At 36.8% G+C, this 20,626-nt stretch overlaps 1 protein-coding gene across 3 annotated transcripts in view; it reads left to right on the top strand.

The window, feature by feature from the left end:
• VMP1 (vacuole membrane protein 1) overlaps positions 1–20,626 on the top strand; it is a 134,067-nt gene that overhangs the window by 17,546 nt on the left and 95,895 nt on the right. For all 3 annotated transcript variants that reach the window (XM_059047752.2, XM_067020453.1, XM_067020452.1), the window contains exons 2-5: positions 9,024–9,125; positions 11,237–11,372; positions 12,737–12,827; positions 14,229–14,339. In XM_059047752.2, the coding sequence (XP_058903735.1) occupies positions 9,050–9,125; positions 11,237–11,372; positions 12,737–12,827; positions 14,229–14,339 (414 nt within the window). In that variant the 5' untranslated portion in view covers positions 9,024–9,049. The remainder of the gene's footprint in view (positions 1–9,023; positions 9,126–11,236; positions 11,373–12,736; positions 12,828–14,228; positions 14,340–20,626) is intronic.

Genomic DNA, 20,626 nt, shown 5'->3' with positions numbered 1-20,626 from the left:
TATATATGTACCACAACTTCTTTATCCATTCGTCTTTTGATGGGCATTTAGGGTGCTTCCATGACCTGGCTATTGTAAATAGTGCTGCAGTGAACATTGGGGTGCATGTGTCTTTTTGAATTATGGTTTTCTCTGGGTATATGCTCAGGAGTGGGATTGCTGGATCATATGGTAATTCTATTTTTAGTTTTTATAAGGACCCTCCATACTGTTCTCCATAGTGGCTGTATCAATTTACAGTCCCACCAACAGAGCAAGAGGGTTCCCTTTTCTGCATTCCATCTCCAGCATTTGTTGTTTGTAGATTTTCTGATGATGCCCATTCTAACTGGTGTGAGGTGATACCTCACTGAAGTTTTGATTTGCATTTTTCTAATAATTAGTGATGTTGAGCAGCTTTTCATGTGCTTCTTGGCCATCTGTATGTCTTCTTTGGAGAAATGTCTATTTAGGTCTTCTGCCCATTTTTTTGTGTGTGTGTGGTACGCGGGCCTCTCACTGTTGCGGCCTCTCCTGTTGCGGAGCAAAGGCTCCGGACGCTCAGGCTCATCAGCCATGGCTCACAGGCCCAACCACTCCGCGGCATGTGGGATCTTCCCAGACCGGGGCACGAACCCGTGTCCCCTGCATCGGCAGGCGGACTCTCAATCACTGCGCCACCAGGGAATCCCTTTCTGCCCATTTTTGGATTGGGTTGTTTGTTTCTTTAATATTGAGCTGCATGAGCTGTTTATATGTTTTGGAGATTAATCCTTTGTCTGTTGATTCATTTGCAAATATTTTCTCCCGTTCTGAGGGTTGTCTTTTCGTCTTGATTATGGTTTCCTTTGCTGTGCAAAAGCTTTGAAGTTTCATTAGGTCCCATTTGTGTATTTTTGTTTTTATTTCCATTACTCTAGGAGGTGGATCAAAAAACATCTTACTGTGATTTATGTCAGAGAGTGTTCTTCCTATGTTTTCCTCTAAGAGTTTTATAGTGTCCGGTACTACATTTAGGTCTCAAATCCATTTTAAGTTTATTTTTGTGTATGGTGTTAGGGAGTGTTCTAATTTCATTCTTTCACATGTAGCTGTACAGTTTTCCCAGCACCACTTATTGAAGAGACTGTCTTTTCTCCATTGTATATCTTTGCCTCCTTTGTCATAGATTAGTTGACCATAGGTGGATGGGTTTACCACTGGGCTTTCTATCTTGTTCCATTGATCTGTGTTTCTGTTTTTGTGCCAGTACCATATTGTCTTGATTACTGTAGCCTGGTAGTATAGTCTGAAGTCAGGGAGTCTGATTTCTCTACCTCCATTTTTTCCCCTCAAGACTGCTTTAGCTATTCGGGTTCTTTTGTGTCTCCATACAAATTTTAAGATGATTTGTTCTAGTTCTGTAAAAAATGCCATTGGTAATTTGATAGGGATTGCATTGAATCTGTAGATTGCTTTGGGTACTATAGTCATTTTCACACTATTGATTCTTCCAATCCAAGAACATGGTATATCTCTCCAAATGTTGGTATCATCTTTAATTTCTTTCATCAGTGTCTTATAGTTTTCTGCATACAGGTCTTTTGTTTCCCTAGGTAGGTTTATTCCTAGGTATTTTATTCTTTTTCTGCAATGGTAAATGGGAGTGTTTCCTTAATTTCTCTTTCAGATTTTTCATCATTAGTGTATAGGAATGCAAGAGATTTCTGTTCATTAATTTTGTATCCTGCAACTTTACCAAATTCATTGATTAGCTCTAATAGTTTTCTGGTGGCATTCTTAGGATTCTCTATGTATAGTATCATGTCATCTGCCAACAGTGACAGTTTTACTTCTTCTTTTCCAATTTGTATTCCTTTTATTTCTTTTTCTTCTCTGATTGCTGTGGCTAGGACTTCCAAAACTAAGTTTAATAACAGTGGTGAGAGTGGACATCCTTGTCTCGTTCCTGATCTTACAGGAAATGCTTTCAGTTTTTCACCATTGAGAATGATGTTTGCTGTGGGTTTGTCATATATGGCCTTTGTTATGTTGAGGTAGGTTCCCTCTGTGCCCACTTTCTGGAGAGGTTTTATCATAAATCAGTGTTGAATTTTGTCAAAAGCTTTTTCTGCATCTATTGAATTATTATATGGTTTTTACTCTTCAATTTGTTAATATGGTGTATCACATTGATTGATTTGAGTATATTGAAGAGTCCTTTCATCCCCTGGATAAATTCCACTTGATCATGGTGTATGATCCTTTTAATGTGCTGTTGGATTCTGTTTGCTAGTATTTTGTTGAGGATTTTTGCATCTATATTCATCAGTGATATTGGTCTGTAATTTTCTTTTTTTAGTATCTTTGTCTGGTTTTGGTATCAGGGTGATGGTGGCCTCATAGAATGAGTTTGGGAGTGTTCTTTCCTCTGCAGTTTTTTGGAAGAGTTTGAGAAGGAAGGCTGTTAGCTCTTCCCTAAATGTTTGATAGAATTCACCTGTGAAGCCATCAGGTCCTGGACTTTTGTTTGTTGGAAGATTTTAAATCAGTTTCAATTTCATTACTTGTGATTGGTCTGTTCATATTTTCTGTTTCTTCCTGGTTCAGTCTTGGGAGGTTATACCTTTCTAAGAATTGGTCCATTTCTTCCAGGTTTTCCATTTTATTGGCATAGAGTTGCTTGTAGTAGTCTCTTAGGATGCTTTGTATTTCTGCAGTGTCTGTTGTAACTTCTCCTTTTTTATTTCTAATTTTATTGATTTGAGTCTTCTTCCTGTGTTTTTTTGTTTTTTTGTTTTTTTTTGTGTGTGTGGTACATGGGCCTCTCACTGTTGTGGCCTCTCCCATGGCAGAGCACAGGCTCTGGACGTGCAGGCTCAGCGGCCATGGCTCATGGGCCCAGCCGCTCTGCGGCATGTGGGATCTTCCCAGACTGGGGCACGAACCCGCGTCCCCTGCATCAGCAGGCGGACTCTTAACCATTGCGCCACCAGGGAAGCCCCTTCTTCCTGTTTTTCTTGATGAGTCTGGCTAATGGTTTATCAATTTTGTTTATCTTCTCAAAGAACCAGCTTTTACTTTTATTGATCTTTGCTATTGATTTCTTTGTATTTCATTTATTTCTGTTCTGATCTTTATGATTTCTTTCCTTCTGCTAACTTTGGGTTTTGTTTGTTCTTCTTTCTCTAGTTCCTTTAGGTGTAAGGTTAGATTGTTTATTTGAACTTTTTCTTATTTCTTGAGGTAGGCTTGTATAGCTATAAACTTCCTTCTTAGAACTGCTTTTGCTGCATCCCATAGGTTTTGGATTGTCGTGTTTTCATTGTCATTTGTCTCTAGGTATTTTTTGATTTCCTCTTTGGTTTCTTCAATGATCTCTTAGTTATTTAGGAACGTATTGTTTAGCCTCCATGTGTTTGTGTTTTTTACATTTTTTTCCTGTAATTGATTTCTAATCTCATAGCATTGTGGTCAGAAAAGATGCTTGATATGATTTCAGTTTTCTTAAATTTACTGAGGCTTGATTTGTGACCCAAGATGTGATCTATCCTGGAGAATGTTCTGTGCTCACTTGAGAAGAAAGTGTAATCTGCTGTTTTTGGATGGAATGTCCTATAAATATCAATTAAATCTTTCTGGTCTATTGTGTCATTTAAAGCTTCTGTTTCCTTATGTATTTTCATTTTGGATGATCTGTCCATTGGTGTAAGTGAGGTGTTAAAGTCCCCCACTATTATTGTGTTACTGTCGATTTCCTCTTTTATGGCTGTTAGCAGTTGCCTTATGTATTCAGGTGCTCCTGTGTTGGGTGCATATGTATTTATATATGTTATATCTTTTTCTTGGATTGATCCCTTGATCATTATGTAGTGTCCTTCCTTGTCTCTTGTAACATTCTTTATTTTAAAGTCTATTTTATCTGATATGAGTATAGCTACTCCAGCTTTCTTTTAATTTCTATTTTTTTCCATCCCCTCACTTTCAGTCTGTATGTGTCCCTAGGTCTGAAGTGGGTCTCTTGTAGACAGCGTATATATGGGTCTTATTTTTGTATCCATTCAGCAAGCCTGTGTCTTTTGGTTGGAGCATTTAATCCATTCATGTTTAAGGTAATTATCAATATGTATGTTCCTGTGACCATTTTCTTAATTGTTTTGGGTTTGTTTTTGTAGGTCCTTTTCTTCTCTTGTGTTTCCCACTTAGAAAAGTTCCTTTAGCATTTGTTGTAGAGCTGGTTTGGTGGTGCTGAATTCTCTTAGCTTTTGCTTGTCTGTAAAGCTTTTGATTTCTTTGTGGAATCTGAATGAGATCCTTGCCAGGTAGAGTAATCTTGGTTGTAGGTTCTTCCCTTTCATCACTTTAAGTATATCCTGCCACTCCCTTCTGGCTTGTAGAGTTTCTGCTGAGAAATCAGCTGTTAATCTTATGGGAGTTCTGTTGTATGTTATTTTTCGTTTTTCCCTTGCTGCTTTCAATAATTTTTCTTTGTCTTTAATTTTTGCCAATTTGATTACTGTGTGTCTGAAGAGTGTTTCTCCTTGGTTTTATCCTGTATGGGACTCACTGCACTTCCTGGACTTGGGTGGCTATTTCCTTTCCCATGTTAGGGACGTTTTTGACTATAATCTCTTCAAATATTTTCTCTGGTCCTTTCTCTCTCTCTTTTCCTTCTAGGACCCCTATAATGTGAATGTTGTTGTGTTTAATGTTGTCCCAGAGGTCTCTTAAGCTGTCTTCATTTCTTTTCATTATTTTTTCTTTATTCTGTTGCACAGAAGTGAATTCCACCATTCTGTTTTCCAGGTCACTTATCCGTTCTTCTGCCTCAGTTATTCTGCTATTGATTGCTTTTAGTGTATTTTTCATTTCAGTTATTGTATTGTTCATCTCTGTTTGTTTGTTCTTTAATTCTTCTAGGTCTTTGTTAAACATTTCTTGCATCTTCTCGATCTTTGCCTCCATTCTTTTTCCGAGGTCCTGGATCATCTTCACTATCATTATTCTGAATTCTTTTTCTGGAAGATTGCCTATCTCCACTTCATTTAGTTGTTTTTCTGGGGTTTTATCTTGTTCCTTCATCTGGTACATAGCTCTCTGCCTTTTCATCTTGTCTGTCTTTCTGTGAATGTGGTTTTTGTTCCACAGGCTGCAGGATTGTAGTTCTTCTTGCTTCTGCTGTCTGCCCTCTGGTGGATGAGGCTATCTAAGAGGCTTGTGGAAGTTTCCTGATGGGAGGGACTGGTGGTGGGTAGAGCTGACTGTTGCTCTGGTGGGCAGAGCTCAGTAAAACTTGAATCCGCTTGACTGTTGATGGGTGGGGCTGGGCTCCCTCCCTGTTGGTTGTTTGGCCTGAGGCAACCCAACACTGGATCCTACCTGGGCTCTTTGGTGGGGCTAATGACAGACTCTGGGAGGGCTCTTGCCAAGGAGTACTTCCCAGAACTTCTGCTGCCAGTGTCCTTGTCCCCACGGTGAGCCACAGCCACCCCCACCTCTGCAGAAGACCCTCCAACACTAGCAGGTAGGTCTGGTTCAGTCTCCCCTGGGGTCACTGCTCCTTCCCCTGGGTCCTGATGCACATACTACTTTGTGTGTGCCCTCCATGAGTGGAGTCTCTGTTTCCCCCAGTCCTGTCGAAGTCCTGCAATCAGTTCCCACTAGTCTTCAAAGTCTGATTCTCTAGGAATTCCTCCTCTCATTGCCAGACCCCCAGGTTGGGAAGCCTGACATGGGGCTCAGAACCTTCACTCCAGTGGGTGGACTTCTGTGGTATATGTGTTCTCCAGTCTGTGGGTCACCCAGCCAGCAGTTATGGGATTTGATTTTACTGTGATTGTGCGCCTCCTACTGTCTCATTGTGGTTTCTCCTTTGTCTTTGGATGTGGGGTATCTTTTTTGGTGAGTTCCAGTGTCTTCCTGTCGATGGTTGTCCAGCAGCTAGTTGTGATTCTGGTGTTCTCGCAAAAGGGAGTGAGAGCATGTCCTTCTACTCCGCCTGTTGGTTCCTCCTCTATTTTATTTTTATTTTTATTTTTGTCTGTGTTGTGTCTTCATTGCTGCATGCAGGCTTTCTCTAGTTGCAGTGAGCAGGGGCTACTCTTTGTTGCGGTGCTCAGGCTTCTCATTGTGGTGGCTTCTCTTGCTTCTCTTCTCAGGCTCTAGGCACACGGGCTTCAGTAGTTGTGGCACATGGGCCCAATAGTTGTGGCGCATGGGCTTTCTTGCTCCACGGCATATGGGATATTCCCTGACCAGGGATTGAACCCATGTCCCCTGCCTTGGCAGGCAGATTCTTAACCATTGCAGGGTAGCCCCCCAAAATTGTTTTTTAAACTGAATTTATTTTGTTTGTAAAGAAGTAGATGGATTAAAAGAAAATAACTTAGTCTCCTATGCTATTTCTTACAAAACAAAATTCCAGACTATTTTTTTTCTAGAGAATTTTTGAGTAGGAAATGTCTGTAGACTGTTTTTTTTTTTTTAGCATATTGTGCAAGAACACATTATTTGCTCAAATAAAAATTCCTGTTGAAATGTCTTTAAAAACATCTTTGAATAATTGCATAATACCATTGTTATTAAGTAATAACTTAAATGGACCCAAATTGTTTTGGATAAAACTCTTTCTGTCTCTTAAAGATGGTACTATGGGAAGGAGTAAAACTGGGGAAAAGAGCTCAATTATCAGTGTTTTGCAGGTGAAAGGTTTTAGAGTGTTTTCTTCATAACACATAAGCTCTTTTGTGCCTTCTTATATCTTTTCATCACAAATTAATTAAATGTTATTTATTGTGATGTCGGTGAAGGGCTGTTCATCTCTAAAATGAATTGCCTATAGAATTTGGCTGAATATGAGTTCGCACAGTTTTAAGTATTTACAGAACTTAAGTATGGCTTCGAGTTGAATGATTGGAAGATGGAAAATCTTTAACTCCTTTATTATATGGTCCATTTCAAATATATTCCATTAATTTTATTAATAAAACCAGAAAGCATGATTTGTGGAATAGATTTACATTTTGTGAACTTATTGTGATGCTTTGATCTTATAGATTTTCACAATTTATCTTCGTCTTTCTTCTTTTGTAATTGCTTGTCTTTTGAAAACATCTTCACAGAACTCTTACTTAAATTTGCAGAATCAAATTTCAGCTTCTAGTACTGCTCTGAATGTATTCCGCTCTGAGCTCCCATACTTTTTCCTGTACTTTCTTTCTCCTTGTCATCATTATGAACCAGTATATATTGAGTTCATATAAAAGGTGGGACAATATACTAGTATTTTATGTACATTATGTTATTTAATCCTCAGAGTAACCCTTTGTGTGTCGTGTTATCTCTATTTTAAAAAATAAATAAACTGATATTTAGAGAGATTTAGAAACTTGCCAAAGCTCAAAATAGATACTTGTGAAGTTTGGGTTTGAATCCAGTTCTGTTAGATTCTAAAACCTGTTTTCTTCCCACTAAGTTATTTGCTGTATATCTGTTTCATTGTCTTTATATTATAATTGAAGTCTTGTGCTCCTCTGGCTTCCCTACCAGATTATGACCTGCTGGAGGAGAAGGATCTTGTCTTGTTCAAATTTATATCTTCAGTGCCCATTACTGACCCCAGAACTTTTATAATGAGTGTTGAATGAAAGACACTGATATCACTGATATGGTAGCAGTGAGGCATGTGCTGTGAAGTAGTTTCTCTAGTATAGACAGTTTCTAGGTTTACTGTGTCAGATACTGCCTACCCTTTCCATGTATTGCCATTTATAGTTATACACACCCTTGCATGCCCAAACACACACTGTTTCATCCTCATTAATCCTGTGAAAGTGATAATTTTTGTCCTCCTTTTGTAGGTCCAGAGAATCAAGATCTAGAAAAAATGAGACTTGCTTAAGGTCACACAACTAGTTAGTGGCAAATCTGGTATGCAAATCCAGATTTTAGACTTATAATCATCTGCTCCAGGCTATCCATCTGTGCTAATGAAAACCTATGCTTTACTTCCTAATATGTTTATTTGTTTATTGAGAAATGAAGGCAACAAAACAGAGGTGTCCACAAATGGATTGTGTCTAAGAGAAGAGACCTGTTGGAGTGATGAATGTATGCTCTTTGTTCTGTCTTTATAGTCTTTCACTTATTTTCCTTTATGAGGCCTAAATTATGGTTAGAATTTTAGTCAAGGGATAAAATAGCTTCAGCTAACAAACTGTAGGAAGATTGAACCCATGACCATGTCATATTCTAATCAGCTGAGTATAAGAGTAGCAGGACTCATGGCACATACAGAGGACTCGGCATTGAGACTTTGAAGTGATACGCTTTTTGAGTAGAAAGATTTGCTTTACCAACACCTGAAAGAATGATACCTGCACAGGTAATCTGGTGTTTTCGTGTAGAATAATTATGTCAGCACAATTAATATGCTGTAATACATGGATTTAAAGTAAAAATTTATACCTTATACCTATACCTGTAGTATGAATCATGCTATAAAGAGTACATTTAACCTATCTTAAACTTTAAAAATTTTCACCTTCTGTGCCCATATCATTTTTTTTTCAGTAGAATTGTTTCCTAAATAAAATTGATCTTGGATCTGTGTGTCAGCATTTTTGACATGTTTGATAATATAATCATTTTTTTGTAATGCTAAAAGGACTGAAAGATTGGTAAAATTTGTGTAGATAATATGTGTGATATTCAATTTTGAATTAGAAAGACTTTAGACCTTATAGGTTATCAGTACTTGAAGGTGCTAGTATTTTATATCCTTCTGTGGATAAATTGCCTCCAAATTTTAATCTGGAAAATCACTGGGATAATTGTTTGGAAAAGGATTACAACAATATGGCTTTTATATTTTTAATACTTCTACTACAGTTTCTATTCAAATTATTAAATCTTAATTATAAAAGAGAAAATTAAGGTGTAAACACATTATTGAGATAGCATGTGGGGATTACTCCCATGTTGTTTCTGTATTCAGTTTCATTCAGCCACGGATGCAAAGCAGAAGTATGTAACATATCACTGGATTTTATTTTTTGTTTTATTAGCTCCTCAAGAGTTATTGATCTATGAAATGGCAGAGAATGGAAAAAATTGTGACCAGAGACGTGTAGCAATGAACAAGGAACAATATAATGGAAACTTCACAGGTGAAGTATGGTGGTTTGGAGGGAGAAGATCTACGGGTTTAAATGATATCTTTTTCATTGGAATAAATTAGAAATATATTATATCTTGTATTTATTTTCTTTTGTTAACAAAATAATATATAATATATGATACATAAAATTCTTATAAATCTTATAAAAGATTGATTATCTTTTGTTTCATCTTCATAGTAAATTAAATTATGGGTATATAAGGGCCTATGAGGTGATTTTTCACAGTGATAGCAGAAGCAACCTGGCCATAGTCACATCAGCAGTGTTCTAGGTACAAGATTATTATTTTTTAATCTTGTGGTGTGGTAAATATTTATTTGGCTTTGTTTGGCACTTAGCTTTGTCATGCTATTTTATAACTTTAGAAGTAGATTATAAATTTACTTATTATGCTAATCCTAATTTTATAATTATCCAAAAAGTCAGAATGTGATTATTGTGGATTTATTTTTAAAGTTTAGTTTGAAACAAATTTATATTTTAACCAAACTAGGAATTTGTGGTAAATTTCAGTATATTTGACTCTTATTCACACATTTACCCTGAAAATTACAGCTATTACTTATATAGATGATTTAAGTAGGAACTTTCCTTTTTGTGTTTAAAAGAAAACGAAAGGTTTTCATTTTCTGTTAATTATAATGGTTTTCTTTTTAACTTCTGAATCGTTTGGCATCTCAAACACATTGCAAATAATACTTCAGCATGGTAATATTATATCATAGAAATTTTCTTCTATTAGAAGAATTGCAAGCTATCTGAAGTAGTAGTTTCCATTTGTTTTTTGGTTGTTGGTTTTTTTTTGCGTTAGGCGGGCCTCTCACCGTTGTGGCCTCTCCTCCCGTTGCGGAGCACAGGCTCCGGACGCGCAGGCTCAGTGGCCATGGCTCACGGGCCCAGCCGCTCTGCCACATGTGGGATCCTCCCAGACCAGGGCACGAACCCATGTCCCCTGCATCGGCAGGTGGACTCTCAACCACTGCGCCACCAGGGAAGCCCCATGTGTTTGTTTTGATCACTGCATTGCCTTGCAGAACGTATTTTGCAGCACTTACTGACTTTTGGGTTACTTTGGTTGTCAATAAATTTTGCATCGTTTCACCAGAGTTTCACGATTCGGAAATAGACATTGTATATATCATAGTCTCATCCCATTAGGAGCTTTTGCATGTTATTTTTTCTTTCTTTCAACAGGCACATACATTTATGTATTCTTCCACTACTGCCCACCCTTTGGAATTTAAAATTAATGTTAGAATGACACACTTTCTATTCTGTACCATGGTGTGTGTTGTTTGGGGTTATTTACTTAATATTTCTTAGAGATTGTACATGAAGAACTTATTCTTTGTTATGGCTGCTTAGTATTCCATTGTACAAGTCTTTCATATTTTAATAACTCCTCTGTCCTCTGTTGGTAACATTTGTTTATAATCTTGTGCTAGAACCAATAGCACTGTATTGAATAAACCTGTACAAGAGTCATTTCTCCTTACAGCTAATCATTCTTAGAAATTGAATTATTAGGTGACAGGGTATATGCATTTATAATTTTGAGAGATGATGCTGAGAGAGTTACTATTATTACCAATAATAACTAACCTTAATTGCACATATACATACATGTATTAGCTCATTTAATCTTTACAAGACACTAAAAAGTAAGTACTATTTTTATCTTCATTTTAGAGAAGAGAAAACTGAGGCATAGAAAGATTAATTAACTTGCCCAAGATCACATGACTAGTAGATGGCAGTGCCAGGATTTGGAACCAAGTAGTTTGCCTTCACGCTTTGAGCTCTAAACCACTTTGTTCTATGATATGGTGCTAAATTGCCCTTCATAGAAAGTGGGCCAATTTAGCATTCCAGTAATGTATAAGAAAAGAAACTTGTGTGTACTGACAATAAAATAATTCCAAAAATAATGGTAAGAGTAGAACAGCAGGACATAACCTAGACTTGTCACAATGTGAACCAGATTGTCTTTTGAGGTTTATATGCAGTCCTTCAAATGTGGGATGGGGAGGTAGGTGAATTTTGAAAGTGGCTGGGAAAAGTGAGCATCCTGTTTTAACTTCTACACTAATGTTTTTCAGATCCCTCTTCAGTGAATGAAAAGAAGAGGAGGGATCGGGAAGAAAGGCAGAATATTGTCCTGTGGAGACAGCCACTTGTTACCTTGCAGTATTTTTCTCTGGAAATCCTAGTAATCTTGAAGGAATGGACCTCAAGGTAAAGAGTCTTCTGTTTCCTTTTATATAAACCGTATTTACTAATTTTAGGAATCTTCAACAGTCTCCCTGCCACCTGCTTTATCAAAATGGATTAATTAAATTTAGAATGTTATAGGAACATACTTATTTTCCTTTTTACGTGTAGTTTGAAGAAAAATAGATTAGGGACACTTGTCGCTGTTTGTTCACTGGATTGTTACAGTTGACCGTTGTCTCATGTTCAATCCTTTATGCAGAGGAGAGCACTGAAAACAAGTTTTTTCTTCTGGCTTTACCTTCAGGAGAAATCAGGCCTGTGTACATTAGATACACTGATTCTTTAGTAGGTCAAGGTTCAGGATACGTGGCACTACTGATAGTTTGAGCCAATAAAAAAGGACTCTGCCATGGAAATTGTGTTCTATCTTTAAATTTAGTACTTGTAAGCCCTGTTTCTGATATAAGGAGCAAGTTGAACTTTTACTTGCCTTAATCATTTTCTGGTTTACTTTTCCAAGTTATCTGTAATAATATCTTACCTTTTTATGTACTTACAGTTCATAAAGCATTTTGTAACACTTTTTAAGTTCATTTGATCCTTATAGCAATTCCATGAAGAAGGTAAAATAAGTATATGATCATCATGACTTTAAAAACAAGAAACAGAATCAGATTGGTTGAGTGTCTTACTCAAAGTACAGTACTTAAGGGACTCTGATCCAAGTCCTGTGACTAAAGGCCAATGCCCTTTCCATTATACCATAATGCCTGTCCCAATTAGAAGTTGGGGTGTATATAAAAGATTAGTTTTGGAGAATGGGAAAGGTTATGATGGAATTTCTTTTTCTTTTTTATAAAGTTGTTTATGTTTGTTTATTTATTTATTTATGGCTGCATTGGGTCCTCGTTGCTGCTCAGGCTTTCTTTAGTCACGGTGAGCTGCAGCCACTCTTCACTGCCATGTGCGGGCCTCTCATCGTGGTGGCTTCTCTTGTTGTGGAGCATGGGCTCTAGGCGCAGGGGCTTCAGTAGTTGTGGCGCATGGGCTTAGTTGCTCCGCGGCATGTGGGATCCTTCTGAACCAGGGCTCGAACCCGTGTTCCCCGCACTGGCAGGCGGATTCTTAACCACTGCGCCACCAGGGAAGCCCCTACGATGGGGTTTCTGATAAGAAATTCAATTCTATACCCGAGTATCTGGTCTTGACCCCCTTCTGCACCCCAGGAGACCATAGTGTTTAAGAACAAAAGAACTCAATCCAGCAAGAACAACTTCTAAAGCTGAGCTGAGTAACCTAATTGCTTCAATAAGAAATGTTTTGAGAGTGATGAATCCTGAAAATGAGACTGTGACATATTTCATTTTTTTAAATTTGTTTTTAAGGTTATGGCATCGTCAAAGCATTGTGGTGTCTTTTTTACTGCTGCTTGCTGTGCTTATAGCTACGTATTATGTTGAAGGAGCACATCAACAGGTAAGAGGTTCAGCACCTCTGTTTCTATTCTTGTACCTTCCCTAATCCCAAACAGTTTCAAAATGGAGCTTTTGTAGATTTCATTGATTTTTTTAAAAAAATGTATCTCATAACTGGTATCTTAATGTCTTACTTATAAGGTCAAATATTAAAAATATTCTTGTGGTAGTTCATGGCTGCTTAGCATTTATATTGGGTATATATCATTCCTTTTTACCTTTAAGGATTTAAATGTAACTTTCCTAACAGTGTTTAGTCAAAGCAGCATGAATCCTTTAATCACTACCAAAGTCTTCATATTTTTTATAACACACTCCTGTGATCCATCCAAGCTGATATACTCATCCTAGATTGAAGGTTAGGTTTTATACGTATAAAGTGGGGGGAAGTTCACTTGCCTATCATCTGTACAGCATAAATGATGGGAAAATAGGATATTTTGTTAATAACTTTTGATAAAATTGCAAAACGTTAATGTATTCTATTAGGAAATAGTTCTAAAATGGTATCATTTCATATTTTAGAGCAGTTTACCTCTAAATGCATCAAAATGCTGATGGTGATTATCTCTGGGGGGTGGAGATTATGGGTAATTGATTTTTACTTTACGCTTTTATGTATTTCTAGTTGTCTGTAATAAACATATATGGCCTGTAAAATTAGAAAACAACAAATGGCATTAAAAATGGGGAGGAGCAGCAGTTTACCTCTAATCAGAGAAGTTTTTATACTTATAAATGCAGTAGTTGTGGCTCACGGGCCTAGTTGCTCCACGGCAAGTGGGATCCTCCTGGACCAGGGCTCGAACCCGTGTCCCCTGCATGGCAGGCGGATTCTTAACCACTGTGCCACCAGGGAAGTCCCTATCATGCTTTCTTAAACAAAATTTTTATCACTTTTAAGTATCTTTAAATTTCTTATTCTCATAGTTATCAATAATTTGCATTTTTGTGTAAATGTCATTGTAATAATAGGACTTTTAAAATGTAGAAATGAGCTTTATTCCAGTTACATGATGTTTTTTGCCATCTCTGCTACCACATAACAGAGGAATTTGGACTTTTCTTTTGGCGGTACGCGGGCCTCTCACCACTGCAGCCTCTCCCGTTGCGGAGCACAGGCTCCGGATGTGCAGGCCCAGCAGCCATGGCCCACGGGCCCAGCCGCTCTGCGGCACGTGGGATCCTCCCGGACCAGGGCACAGACCGCGTCCCCTGCATTGGCAGGCAGACTCCCAACCACTGCGCCACCAGGGAAGCCCTTCAAGGAGCTTTTAATCTTAATACTTTCTTCCTATTGGAAACTTAGTTGGTTTGTTTTATTTTTATTATAGTTGATAAATACCATATTTCTGCTTAAGAATTCTAATTTTGTTTTCACCTCATCCCTTTTGTTTTTCAGTATGTGCAACGTATAGAGAAACAGTTTCTTTTGTATGCCTACTGGATAGGCTTAGGAATTTTGTCTTCTGTTGGGCTTGGAACAGGGCTGCACACCTTTCTGCTTTATCTGGTAAGAATAATTTTAATAAGCAAGATTGAAAGAGATTATGTTTTAATTGGTGCTTTTACTTCAGAAGTTAGAATTCTAGGATTTTTACTTAATTACCCTTGTGTTTTATATGTATTCTAATCCTCAAGTCAGTGATTTGGAATTCTGTTTTGTTTTTCCTTTTGGGTTGAGAATTTAAAAAGAGAAGGGAGGAAGAACCCTTAGGCAAATGAGATTGTTTACTTATATTAATTCAGCCAGGAAATGTTTTTTCCTTCCAGATTTTGGAATAATGGTTCTCTTGCTTATGCAATTGTCTTTGTAATAGTTGAAGTTATTTAATTGTACAAAATTCCATGTAAGACTTAGAATTAATTTGGTCAGTTATTTTCTCTGTTAATCTGCAAATGAGAAATGGTATCTTCCCTCACGTCCTAAAACACCATGTACATACTGGATAGTTATTTTGGTAATCTTATTGAGTGCAGTTAAAGAAGTATTACACGCGTACAGCTAATAATGCTTTCTTAAACTCTTTTAAATCAGAGTATAAAATGTACCCCTCCTAAAAAATATTTGTTTTTACTTGGTTGAAATGAGAGGGATAAAAGATAGGTTTTCTTTTGGATGTTTGCAAATATACTGAAATAATGGCAGGGCTAGGACTAGTGGGTGACAAACAGGACATCTAGGGCACAGAATTTACATTGGCACTTTTAGGGTCATGTAAATGTGGGGTTGATGAGTGAATGCCTCATTAAATTTTGTGCCCTGGATGCCTCTCTTGTTTCACTCTGTCTCTGAATAATATATTGAAAACAATTTCATGTTTGAAAACAGCTTGATATTGATGGAGAAAACAGGTGAAAAGTTGTCACAGCAGTACTGATTCTGAATATAGTTCAACAGTGTAAACATTTCCAGTCTCTGTGCTTCAGTGAATTCATTTCTGAAGCAGGTATGATAAATATTAAGAAATGATTATTCAGAAGGCTGCTGAATTAATGGTCTGAAGAATAATTTAAGAGATTATTCAGAAGGCTGCTGAATTAATGGTCTGAAGAATAATTGAAGAATTAATCTATAATACATAACTTCTGTAAGTTTATGGGAGTTTAAAACATGGAATTTTAGAATTCCATTCATGATTGCTTGCTGAGTTTATCCCAGATAGAAACATAAATCCTAGATAAGTAACCCATATCAGTGTTTCTTTAATAACTACATTCTAGAAGTATAATGCTATACTAGAGGTTGAGGCGGAGGGAAAAAAAGGAATTATGGGTTACAGGTTACCATTCTGTTCTTTTCTAGACCTGTCCTCTTAGATACCTTAGGAAAACCAGACTAAAGAACTCATTTGTAGCATTTGATTTATTTGGAAGTATTTGAAAAGCAACCCAGAGAGCAGATTCTGCTAAATCTTAAAAGGAATTCTAATGAACCTTATAATTCCCATAATAAGTAAGAATAATGAAATTTGAAACATGGAAGTTTCATGTTTCCTGTTTCTTTTTATATCCTTGAGAAACCTTTATAAAATGTGGTGATATGAAAACATTATTATTTTAATTCCATTGATCCATGTATCCAGTAGAGAATTTAAAACATAAAAATAAGAATTTATTACAAAATTCATTTGAGGGAAAAGTCAAGTCTTTGCTTCCATAAACTAAGTAGTTATTTCTGCTGTTGATCAGAGTGCAGGTTTAAGGGAACGTAGTTAGATTTTTCACAAGTTTAGAAGGAATTCCTCAAGAACTATTTGAAGGAAAGTATCACTCTCTCATTATACTCAGGGCCATATGTATTATACTACTTAAGCAAGTGTGGAGATAAAATCAAGGAACATCTGAAGCTGTGTTGCATTATACATAAAAGCCATATAAAAACATTGTGGGATTATCATTGCTAATAATAAACTGGGGTCCAGAGTGGATCAGGCCATGTTTTTCAGCATTAGGTTAATTTGATTTCTGTTTGTGAGTAGCATTTAAAATGATTTTAAATGCCCTAAAATTAAATAGAAGCAAAATAACCAGATCTGTGTTTTATGAATATATAATTTTGGCTATAGTGTGGGTGGTAGATTGAAGGTGGAAGAGAAAATGGTCAGTTAATGGTAATCCTTCTGAGGACACAGGCTTCCATGGAGGTAGCAAGAAGTATGGAGAGCAAGAGGTATTTACTAAAAAAAGAATATGCAGAGAAACTAAGCAGAATGAAGGCAAAAGGTGGCATAAACCTTTAATATTTCAAGAGAGTGGTTGGAGTGGCAGTGGCACTGTGGCAGTGGCACTGGATGAAACAGGGCAAATCTTAGGGAAATTTTGTTTAATGTGGAAGAAGAAGGAGCCAAAGATTACTGTTGGTTTTTGACTTAAATGAGAAGATGTTGATACCATTAACTGAATAGAAACCTGTCATGTGGTCACTTGTTCATTCAGTACATAGTGTAAGTTCTGAAAAGAGAAATTTAAAGGGATTTGTAATTATGTTGCAAGGTAGATGAGATCTTCACCTGATCCCAGTGGGTTGCTCGTGCCAGTGGTTGGATGGAAAGGAAAGGGAAATTTGTAAAGGACTAAGGACACTTTCTTTTCCTTTCTCTTTTTAATTAAGAGACTTTATTTTTCAGACCAGTTTTAGGTTTATACACAAATTGAGCTGAAAGGATAGTTCCCATATACCTTTACACATACACAGACGCATCACACAGAGCATTTTCCTATTTTTTTTTAACCTGAGGTATAATTGACATATAACATTATATTACTTTCAGGTGTACAACATAATGATAGTTTCCCCATTATTAGTATTATTAATAGTATATTTTTCACAAGTCTAATGATTAATTAGTGTTATTTCCCCTATTATCTTGCTTTACAGTGGTACATTTGTTACAACTGAGGAACCAATACTGATACATTACTAACTAAAGCCCATTGTTTACATTAGAGTTCACTCTGTTTTATAGTTCTGTGGGTTTTGACAAGGGCTTAATGTTATGCATTCTCCATTACAGTGTCACAGAATAGTTTCACTTCCCTAAAAATACCCTGTGCTACACTTGTTTATTCCTACCCTTCTCCTTCCCCCTATCCACAAACCCTTAGAAACCACTGATCTTTTACTATCTGTGTAAGTTTTGGCTTTGTCCAGAATGTCATATAGTTGGGAGTATGCAGTATGTGTCTTTTTCTGCCTGGCTTCTTTCACTTAGCAATACGGTTTTAAAGTTCCTCTGTGTCTTCATGGCTTGATACCTCATTTCTTTTTATTGCTGAATAATATGCCATTTTCTGGATGTACCACCACAGTTTGTTTATCCATTCACTTATTGAAGGATATCATTGTTGTTTCCAAGTTATGGCAATTAGGAATAAAGATGCTGTAAACATTCATGTGCAAGTTTTGGGGGGTATATAAGAATTCAACTCATTTGGGTAAGTACCTGGGGCATGATTTGTGGATCATGTATGTTAATTGGTGATATATAGGAAAGCAATTGACTTTTGTGTATTTACCTTGTATTCCATAACCTTGCTATAAGCACTTAATAGTTTCAGGACTTTGTTGTCAGTTCTTTAGGATTTTCTATATAGATAATCTTGTTGTCTGCAAATACGGTTTTACTTCTTCTCAGTCTGTATACCCTTTCATTTTTTTTTTTCCCCTGTCTTATTGCATTAGCTAGGTCTTCCAGTCTGATGTTGAATTGGAGTGGTGAGAGGGACAATCCTCCCTTGTTCCCAACCTTAATGGGGAAGCCTTTACTTTCTCACCATTAAGTATCATGTTAGCTGTAGGTTTTTGTAGATGTTCTTTATCAAGTTGGTAAAGCTCACTTCTATTCCTAGTTTTCTGGGAGTTGTGTTTGTTTGGGGGGTCTTTTTTTTTGAGAGTTTTTATCCTGAATGAGTGTTGATTTTGTCAAAAGAACACTTGTTTAGACAATAGTGATCAAAAATGGATAAAAGGCCAATATAGCAAACAAATGCAGTATGTAAAGGCTTGAAGAGCAACATGTTAATGTTAAAAAGAAATATAAAGAGATACCCAGCATATGCCATTTCCATTTGAGCAGATTATCTTTAGTTCTTAGATCTGTTAGTTCTTGGACACAGGATTCCTTCCAGGATACCCTAGGTATAACAGGGAAAATGAAGGAAAGCAAGCATTTACAAAAAATAATTTTCAGGGAAGTCAAGCAAAAGGAAGATAAAAGATGTCACTGTTTTTTGTTTATTTTCAATTACCTGGTTGGGATGAAAGTCAGATTACAAGAAGTTAACTGTAGCTACTACTACTACTAACACTGAAAATGGCAAACGTTGTCATCACCATTGTCATCAGAGTAATACTAGTTGAAATCAGTTCTATTTTTAAAAAATTTATTTATTTATTTATTTATTTATTTATGGCTGCGTTGGGTCTTCGTTGCTGTGCACGGGCTTTCTCTAGTTGCGGCAAGTGAGGGCTACTCTTCATTGCGGTGAGCAGGCTTCTCATTGTGGTGGCTTCTCTTGTTGTGGAGCACGGGCTCTAGGCGCGCAGGTTTAGTAGCTGTGGCACACGGGCTCAGTAGTTGCAGCTCGCGGGCCCTAGAGCACAGGTTCAGTAGTTGTGGCTCACGGGCTTAGTTGTTCCGTGGCATGTGGGATCTTCCTGGACCAGGGTCAAGCCTGTGTCCCCTGCATTGGCAGGCAGATTCTTAACCACTGCGCCACCAGGGAAGTCCCAGTTTATTATTTTTTATCCATATTTGGTATTCATTTTTGTGGGGAGATGTTGCATCCCCATCCTGTTGAACTCCAGCCATATGATTTGCTTTGAAATGTGAGCATAAGTGATAGGTGTTGCTTCCTGGCAGATGCTTCAAGGTTTGTCATACTGTCTTTCACCTGGAGCCTGAGTCTCTGGCTGTGATGAACAGATTCCCTTTGCTAGCCTCTGATGGATATGTAGAGTAAGGGAGAAATAAACTTTGTTGTCTTAAGCTACTGAGGTTTTGGGGCTGTTTGTTGTTAAAACCTATCCTGACTGATAGACTAGCTAACACTTATTGAATGTTTTCCACATGCAAGCCTTTTACTCAGCACTTTACATGAATTATCTCATGTAGTCCTCCCAAGAGCCACGGTAGTCAATATCCAATAGTGTAGCAAATGTATAGTAAAAAAATTTCATTTGTGAACTTTGGCAATTATGGAGAAAAATAGCCAGGAAGCCAAAGGCAAAGCAGAATCAAATAAAGGTTTAAGAATTTGATCTCTGTTATTATTTAAGAAGCTTTTCAAAATAATCTCTGGTTAGATTTTTAAAACGTAACATTGGTGATAGATGGTTGACACAGTTTTATCCTTATAGATCACCATTCCTTTTGTTTTATATTTGTCAAATGTGATTGTATCTGGAAAGTCCTAATTACACCTCCTTTCATTTATGAGCCCTTACATAATCACTTAGGGAGATGTGATGTTAACATTCTCATGTCATACATTTTTGTGCTGATGATATAGGCACTCTTTCCATATACCCATATAACTCCTCAGTCAAGAAAGCAATTACTATATTAGGAGAGAAGTCTGGTCAGAAAAATGATCCTTCTTTTGACAATAATTTACAGCAAAACAGGTGAAAAAGAAACTGAGTAACAAAGGGAAAAGATTTAATTCATTCTTGATCATGGTTCTCTTTACTGGAAATTATGGCTTTAAAGTGAAATAGGAAAATTTTTCCTGCATAGACCGACTTTCTCAATTACATTCTTCTCAGCATGGAAGTTAACCTCCATTTAGTTAATTGTAACTCATTGTGCAACTAAATGGTGATCTACAAATGTTACTATATTTCCTAAAATATTATATACCTATATATCTGCCTTTAAAATGGAAAAGTTATCTTGATTTTTAAGTTTATCAATCAACAATTTCATTTATATTTTTAGATATAATTGAAAAGTTTTAACTTAATTCAGATGTCCTGAAAATTGTCATCACTTCTTTAAACATTAGATGTAAAAATAGTTAAATTTAAAAATTAAATTTAGTGAAAATCAACAGGGAAAAATGACTACTATCAAATTTTGTAAATTGATTTGGGAACAGTAGAAATCTAGTAGTTTGCCGAGAACAGGTATGTAGCCACAAAGGAAGAGTTAGATACTGTTTATGCAGGAATAGTGATTGCTAACCAGAGAGGAAGAGATGAAGGGAAAAGTGAATGGATTCCTTCTCAAGGCTCAAGGGGAGTTGGTTGGGCCTCTAGGTTAGTTGGTTTTGTTCCATTAATTCTAACAGTCAACA

This window comes from Kogia breviceps, chromosome 19, assembly GCF_026419965.1.
Source record: "Kogia breviceps isolate mKogBre1 chromosome 19, mKogBre1 haplotype 1, whole genome shotgun sequence".
NCBI lineage: Eukaryota > Metazoa > Chordata > Mammalia > Artiodactyla > Physeteridae > Kogia > Kogia breviceps.
The sequence above is the reverse complement of the archived record's forward strand: the minus strand, read 5'-3'. Positions and strand labels throughout refer to the sequence as shown.